The sequence below is a fragment of the Conger conger genome, chromosome 7 (genome assembly GCF_963514075.1).
Source record: "Conger conger chromosome 7, fConCon1.1, whole genome shotgun sequence".
NCBI classification, from domain to species: domain Eukaryota; kingdom Metazoa; phylum Chordata; class Actinopteri; order Anguilliformes; family Congridae; genus Conger; species Conger conger.
In genome coordinates this window covers 13,046,408-13,054,988 of record NC_083766.1, presented here as the reverse complement: position 1 = coordinate 13,054,988, position 8,581 = coordinate 13,046,408, and the positions used below count along the sequence as shown (strand labels likewise).

Below are 8,581 nucleotides of genomic sequence, written 5' to 3'. Positions count from 1 at the left end.
TCTTGCATCCCTTTCCTCCATCATCCTGGCTGCCTCCCACTCTGCTCCCACAGACTGTATCTTAGCAACAGGTCTGCCGCCCCCTGCCGCCAGTTCAAAATCCTATCCATGCGAACAAGAACTTCGTGTCCCCTTGACTCTACCCGACTGTATATAATACAGATACATAAGTTCGTTGTCCATCACATAACGTACTACACGAACTTGCCAACTAGGCTATTCAGACATGATGTGAGGCTATATAATAACGCACACGTGGTTATTAGCTCGGGGCTTCAATTAGGTAACATTATCTTAACTACTAAATATCCTTGGTATAGAAATAGCTACGTTGATCAGCAACCCATTTGCAAGCTAGTTTCGCCTAAACGAAACACGTACAGAGCGATTACGAATATAAGCCACTTCGATTACCCATGTACTGTAAACATTGGCAGTGTCCAGATGTCACAAAAAGTTTACATTCGGCAGAGCCAACAGTTAATATAAATGCTGCTTGATAGCGTCAGTTGTCTACTCAAGATACTGAGCAGTCGTGGTTTCCACACACCCTCTAGTGTTCTTCTTCTGTTATTACATCTTCTCCACGTGCAATTCTCTACTCGGTAACTTACCGAGTTTAGACGGTTGGTTTCATATGATTGGCTAAGACATTTCATGACGTGTAGATGGGGAAACCGTCTTTTACTGATGGTAGATGGGAAATGTGGTTTTATCTTAAAAGCTTTCTTTGTAATAGACTGCAGCTACCACAAGTCCATGTATTTTGCCCATGCCCAGCCATCTACTATCTCCAACAGCTATTGTGTTGTTGCAGGAATCCTGCCGATGTGTGTTTTTCTGGTTGTTGGAATCAGCATTTGAAATCATGGCAGATGAGCAAGAGATTATGTGCAAATTAGAAAACATAAAGAAAATCAGGTAAGTGTTTAACAGTTTAATTCCATTCATATGTTCTTTATTTTTATTATTTTTTATTTATTTGTATTTTTTTAAAGAGAAAGGCTGTTTCCCCAACCGTGCTTCCGTGTTGCATGCGAGGAGCTGAAGCAGAATTATACTTTGTAGCTATAGCTTGTTTAGCTTGTTTAGCTTCTGTTTCCAGTAGTCCCGTAAAGACATTTAGCTAGCTATGTTTATCCACAGAATCCATGCGATTTATGGCTTTACGGGACTACTGCAAACAGCAGCGAAAACTGATACAGTAACAGAAATTCGGTACTTTTTAAAGTAAGCTTTAGCTAGCTAAATGCATTTGCGTTGTTGACATTAGTGTTCACCTAGTAAGCTACTGTTGTTGTATTGGCTAAGGCTTTTTAGTGTCACTATCTACAATGACAATTCGACTCTTAAAACATCTGCAAAGCATAAAAACATAGCTATTCTGTTTCACTTTCTTTGTTGCATAACCTGGCTGGTTAGTTTGCTACTTGTACAAAAAACGAGAGCCTTTATACTTACGAATTGCCTGCATTTGCTGTAACATAGTATGTGTTGGGTAGCTAGGGTTGCTTCTTGATGCCAACGATGAAAACATATTTATTATCACACAGGGTGCTGAATAAATAAGGAGCTAATAAAACATCTATGTAGCTAACTAGACTGATAGCTAATGTTTTATTGATCTGTTAATTTGGGGCGACTTTAGCTCAGGAGTTAAGAGCAGTCATAAGGTTGCCGGTTCGATCCCAAGATCTCGGGTGTGTTGAAGTGTCCCTGAGCAAGACCCATAACCACCAATTGCTCCCGACGAGCTGATTGGTACCTTGCACGGTAGCCTATCGTCGCTGTTATGCGAGTGTGTGTGTGAATTGGTGAATCAATCAACTGTGAAGCGCTTTGGATAAAAGCACTATATACAGTGTCCTCCATAATCTTTCCTCCATCATTTATATATTTGCCTCTGTACTCCACAATTTCAGATTTGTAATAAAAAAATCAAATGCGGTTAAAGATTTTACTACAGTCAGATGGCATTTTTAAAAATACATTTTGGTTTCACCATGTATAGATTACAGCAGTGTTTATACAATGTTATGGAAATGAAAGTCGTCATGTTCGCCATTTTGTTGCATATCCTTTGCATGCAATGACTGCTTGAAGTCTGCGATTCATGGACATCACCAGTTGCTGGGTGTCTTCTCTGGCAATACTCTGCCAGGCCTGTACTGCAGCCATCTTTAGCAGATTCTTTTTTCAGGGGCTTGTCCCCTGAAGTTCTCTCTTCAGGATATGAAAGACATGCTCAATTGGGTTCAGATCAGGTGATTGACTTGGCCACTCAAGAAGCTTACCTTTGAAAAACTCCTTTGTTGCTGTATTAGTGTAATTGGGATTGTTATCTTGCTGTCATCTGAGTATGGCATTCTGGCATTCACTTGGCATTCTGTCATAGAAACAAGACCGTTCAAATGGACAAAATTCGATCCAGGCTGAAGAACGAATTTGAGGCGTTGGAGTCCGAGGAGAAGCATTTGAAGGAGTATAAGCAGGAGATGGACCTTCTGCTGCAGGAGAAGATGGCCCATGTGGAGGAACTGCGTCTCATCCATTCCGACATCAATGTGGTGTGTGTGTGATGACAGCCTAGAGGCTCCTGGGAGTTGTAGTCACCTGAAGGGGTCTGACCTGCAGACAATTCTGATTTATTTAATAGTACGTTACATTAATTTAGCAAATGCTCTTATCCATGGTGAAACATAATGAAAACGAGCTTAAGCCCATTCACCTGAGGTATATGAGCAGATCAACACCAAGTAAGCCAACTTGTACCACTAGAACCATAGTACATGGCAAGAGTAATGCACCATAACATTGTGCTAACATAATGCATAATCCACCATTTGCATAGTGCTACTTAGGTCCTCCCTCAATGGAATTCTACAGAGGGACATCCTTTGACTTCAACTGAGTTTTTGTAGCATCATAAAGAATAATGCAGAACTCTCTTCATGTAGTGTTCAGTTCTGTTTTTAATTATTATTTATTTGCCAACGCTGGTCTGTTTATGCAGCTAGGCAAATGTTGCTTCTGGGAGAATTAATGTGGATAATGTTCTACAAGCATAATGAGGACCCTGTAATTATACATGTAAACCCAGTGACTGCATCAGTCAATCAATGCATCCTTTTTACATGTTGATCTCCAAAGAGGCATTCCAATGTATGTATTGTTTAAATCACTCTGCTCATTACCACATTACCTTGTTTCTTTAAGACGAGGTGAACTGACCTTGTGTGTCGGCCCTAGATGGAGAACACGATCAAGCAGTCGGAGAACGACCTGAACAAGCTGCTGGAGTCTACAAGACGTCTTCACGAGGAGTATAAACCCCTGAAAGACCATGTGGATGCTCTGAGGATGAATCTAGGCCTGCAGAGACTGCCAGACCTATGCGAGGAGGAGGAGAAGCTAACACTCGAGTACGTCTTCGTGTTGGCTCTAATCTTCACTTCCAGGCTTCTGCAGTTAAACCTTTTTGATTCCTGAATTTTATTCCTTTGTCGAGCATTGAGAGAATACACCCGGTTGACACAGGGAATATGTTTTTGTTTCTGCGTAATGCAAGCCCATTTGTGAAAATGTTTTTGCTTTTGGAATGCCTTTGCTTTTGGAAAGTTTTGTTCCTTGCAATAGATTAGTGTTCACTACTGTAATGTAGAAAAGCATAATGTAGAAAAAAGTTATGTATTTTCATAGGTATAATTTCTGAAAGACTATGTTGCGAATCTGTGATTTTATAATTTATAATAATCAAATATAATAATTTGATATTTACTTCCAGTTGATTAGACTTGGCAGGGGACAATTCCTGTGTGGATCTTTTAGTGGCTACACCAGGGCTTGAACCACCAACCTTCTGGGTCCCTGTCATGTACTTTAGCCACTAGGCTACAGGCTGCCCTGTAGTTGCTCCCTTTTGGAAACATTCCACAGAAATGTGCATACCGATTACCATAATATCTAAGGAAATCTCATTTTCGTACAGCAGGTACTTGGTTGTTGTTGGTGAACTAAGTGGATGTGGACGTCTTCTGTCTGATGCCTTGTGGCTTTTCAGGTACAAGGGGTGTGATTCTCATTGTAATGAAGAAGTAATGCTCTCTTTCCTCCTGGTGGTCCAGCTACTTTGAGAAGCAGAAGGCAGAGTGGCAGACAGAACCCACGGAGCCCCCTATTCCTGAATCTCTAGCCGCTGCAGCTGCAGCTGCTCAACAGCTCCAGGTCGCCCGTAAGCAAGATATCCGACAGACTGCCACTTTCCGACAGCAGCCACCACCAATGAAGGTGAGTGCTCACTGTTGGCACTATATGAGGTCAAACCTGGACACTCAGAAATCACACTGGCAGCTTAATTTTGCATTTGTATATCTTAATAGGTTATGCTTGATTGACAACATCCATTTATGTTTTTGCTGATACCCTATACTGACAAGAAAAATAATTTATTTCAATAATAATAATTTATTTTGCTAATTATTTTGTACGGTTTCATTTTTGGCAATCTAGTGCAGTAATGATTAGGTGTGGGTCAGACTCTTTGGAGAAGAAATCACAGGTAGAAATCACAGTTCTATGTCCCAAAGGTGGTACATTATGCAATTAATTTAGTGTCCAAAGGGAAACATTAAACGAAATGACATTACCAGACCTGTGAATTTGCCTGGGCTATGCTCTTGGTTAGGACAGCCAGCAATGTTATACAGTGTATGCTTAAAGCCAATTGGGTGATTCATTTCTCTGAAGGAATGAAAGCGTGTTGAGGCGTGTGTGGCCGTTAACACGCTTGAGTGGAAAAGTAAGGCTGTTTTAATGATGAAAGGAGGCAAATCGCTTTCTTCCAGTATTAGACTTCTTCCTGTCTCCAGCTGAGCACAACTGTGAGAACATGCTGAGAAATCCTTCAGTCACTGTGGAAACACAGTGTATGTGCTTTAACAGTGTGCGCTAAAGGTAAAAATTGCTCACTTTTAAAAGGAAATTGTGGTCATTACTTGCTCCTATGTTAAATGTGCCATGCATACAAGCTTTAGGTTTAAAAGCTGTCTAATATTGCCTCGTGTCATTTCCTGAAATCGAAAATGTGCACTTATAAACTATAAAAACAAAATGTTTATGTTAATGACCAAAAATAACTTCTTTTTTTTTTAGGCATGTCTGTCTTGTCACCAGCAAATCCACCGGAATGCACCCATATGTCCACTCTGCAAGGCGAAAAGTCGCTCAAGAAATCCAAAGAAACCAAAGCGGAAGCCAGATGAGTAAATAGGTGCCGAACCAAACCTCAGCTTTGTGAAATCGGGTTACTGTGTTACATTACACATGCACCATTTACTTTATGTAGTTACATATGATGTAAACACAAACCCAAAGTTTAGGTTTCAGAAAAAGGGAGTGGCCATTTCATGTTTTTCTTTTCAGAAACTCATGCAATTCCTGTACCTTATAAAGGACAGTCGGGGTGGGCCTGTGAAAAAGAGCAACAAAGAATACGCAATGTATCTAGCGTTTTAGCGAGCCTTGTAAGGCTCTTTGACATTTGTGTGTGCTTTAAACCGCTAATCTAATGGGGTTTTGCTTTGGAATGTTTTTAGTTGCTTTTAGCGTATGTGAAGATGCAATTGTCATTTTGCCATCAAATACAAAATAGTTTTCATATCTGCTCTAGTATGAAATACTTTTTATTGAACCTAAAATAATTTCAAGACAATTCAGTACTAATATACTGTTTGTATTTAGGTATTTATTAGACTTTTTTATTTTTTATTGTTTACTCATTGGTCTTCTGCTGATGTAGCCCATCTACTTCAATGTTTGATGTGTTGTGTATTGAGAGATGCTCATACCACTGTTGTAATGTGTGGCTTTTGAGTTACTTTAACCTTCCTGTTTGCTTGAACCAGTCCAGTGATTGTTCTCTGACCTATCTCATTAACAAGGTGTTATCATTAAAGCAATATTTGGTTGCTATGCAACGGTTGGCAAAATGCTCAATAAAAAGATACTATTCATCATTAGTTGTGATGGAAAAGATCTCCGCAAACATGTTTGTTTTGTCTGGCACCTCCCAAATTCTGAAGGCTACCTGTGTTTGTGGTGAATAGGTAAAACCCAGATAGGCTGGTACAGTTAAAGCAAAAATAGCATTTTCAAAAAAGCCAAATATTTACATTAATATTTCCATTTTAGGCATTCAGCAGATGCTGCTGCCCAGAGCAATTTGGCTTATATTTAATATCCATCTAGTATATTTTCTGATCCCAGTGGTATACTTCTCTGGTATTTAATGTACACATCATGTAATTGTACTCTTTGTTGCTTATTTATAAAATAAATATAAAGTATAAAATAAAGAAAAGCTGTTTTTGTCTGCTGTTGAGCACAAACTTAATCTTCTAGGCCTACAGCATTTCACCTGTATGAAAATGTATGTTTTTTCTGTACTCCATGCAACTGACAAGGATAGGTTTGAATATTTTTCTGAGCCGCCCTTGGAATTAAGATTCTAAATGATCTGTGTCAGGTAAAGTAGAGGTAAAGTTACTAAGCATCAGAGAAGTCACATTCCAGTACGTGATTTCACTGATTCAAAGTATTGGAAGACTTATTTATACCATCTGACTTCATTGGCATTACATTTACCAGCAAATTGCTATTCTAATATAGTAGTTTTGAAATATAAAACGTAAAGAGTATTCCGGTATTCCTTTTAAGGTAAAGATATTCCTTTACCTACAGGTAGAAGTAGTGTGTACTGTTAAAAGTTGCTAATGTGATGAGCATTATTAAGTATAATCTTCTGTTAAAAGAGGAATGTTTACCTATAAAATGAAGTAAATGGAGTTGTATCAGTATTCTGCTGTTGCTCCAAATGTCGACTGCATTGTAAAGTTTCTTCAACCATGACCGTCTTAATCATGAATATTTCATTTTTGACCCCACAGTAAATGTAGATTATTCTGTTGAAACTGTGTGCTAAACATTTACATTTACCTTGTAATTATGATGGATGTCTGTGTCCACCTCACTCTTGTAATTGAACATCTCAGGATTTCCCATTAATGAACTAAATTGTAGCAGCCAAAATCTTTTCTCTGCTATAACGATCATAACTATAATAATAATAATAATACATCTACATGTTCTTTGCACTGACTATAGTCCCTTTTGAACACTGAAGTCCTGCATCTGAACTTCCACAAGCCATCAGCCCAGAACGCAGTCATTCTCTGCTGGACTGTGATTTGACCAAAATATGGCCCCGCCTCTCTGTGGAACCTCCTAAACAGTATAGTTTACTTCCTGAAAAGTGAAACACCAGAAATATTAAAATCCACTGCATTGAGAGAAAATGTTGCCCTCCTTAACGTTCTCTTCTTGTATACTCACAGTCTGCATTCGGGAGCACATTGCGTACTCATATAAGTATGCGGTATGTCTAGTAGATATACAAACATATTTTGAGGACCCAGTCATTAGAAGCATGTTCTGGACACAGGCCTGGTTTGCACCTGGTTTCAGTGGAAAACCAATCACATGCATGATCAGTTCATGTGCATTTTATTCTGCTTCTTCATGTCCCAAAGAGACACACCCATCTTACCTTCTGCTATTACTTAAATTAATTAAATGAATATGTATTTTTAAAAAATATATATGTATGACTGGCCCGTTTGGACCGGTTTCTGTAGCATCCCTAATTGGGTAGAAACATATCAGTGCCCTGGGATCAGTTCAAACCTCTTTGAAAGTCCATAAAATGGAATGATATCAATACATAATTGTCACTAGGCTGAACTTTCCAACTGATGCCTAATGCCTAAGATGGCCAACAGATGTCACTGTAACACAAAAACTGTCCATATATTTAAAAATAATTGTTTACGGAAGCTACTGTAATTCGTGCTTATCATGTATGTTTTCACCATTTAGGATTTTTCTAATGAATAATTGTCAAAACATCCTCACTTCACATCACAGGTACAGAGGAAGAGAACAACTTTCACCTGGGGGATGATTAGGTGGCAGGTGAGATTCAGGTTTTTAATTGAACCAGAACACTGGGCAACCCCTTACTCTTTGCAATGAGTCATGGGATCTTTAATAATAACAGTCAGCCAGGACATTGGTTTAAGGTGTCATCTGAAAGATAGCATCACCTGCAGCACAGTGTCCCCATCACTGTACTGGGGCATTATATTTGACCAGAAGGAAAATCGACCCCTACTGAGCCACCAATACCACTTCCATCTACAACTTTATCCCAAGAGGTATCCCATCCAATTATTAACCAAGCCCACACTTGGACTTGGGTAGTGCCCTAATTACTGGAAACACATTAATAATTGACTAGCTCTCTTTGCATAACTCTCAGTTATGAGGAAAAGACAACGTCAATGTGCCATTTTACCTTCCCAGCCTGCAAATGCCCCAAGGTTCTGGGAGATATTTTGATAACCTCACGAATTTCATAGACTGAAGAATGTAGCAATGTCTATGCTAATTAGTTTATAAAGAATGTTCTTGGCTTTTCCACATCTGTCCATCAAATAATTAGACATTATAAGTTACCTCAAGTACC

At 39.0% G+C, this 8,581-nt stretch overlaps 1 protein-coding gene across 1 annotated transcript; it reads left to right on the top strand.

Moving 5' to 3' along the window:
• The first annotated feature begins 745 nt into the window (after positions 1 to 745).
• zc4h2 (zinc finger, C4H2 domain containing) lies at positions 746 to 6,313 on the top strand. Its single transcript, XM_061249779.1, has 5 exons — positions 746 to 921; positions 2,396 to 2,567; positions 3,250 to 3,422; positions 4,125 to 4,287; positions 5,152 to 6,313. Exons 1-5 carry the CDS (start codon positions 773 to 775, stop codon positions 5,263 to 5,265), a joined length of 771 nt encoding a protein of 256 aa, XP_061105763.1. The 5' UTR covers positions 746 to 772; the 3' UTR covers positions 5,266 to 6,313.
• Positions 6,314 to 8,581: the final 2,268 nt, after the last annotated feature.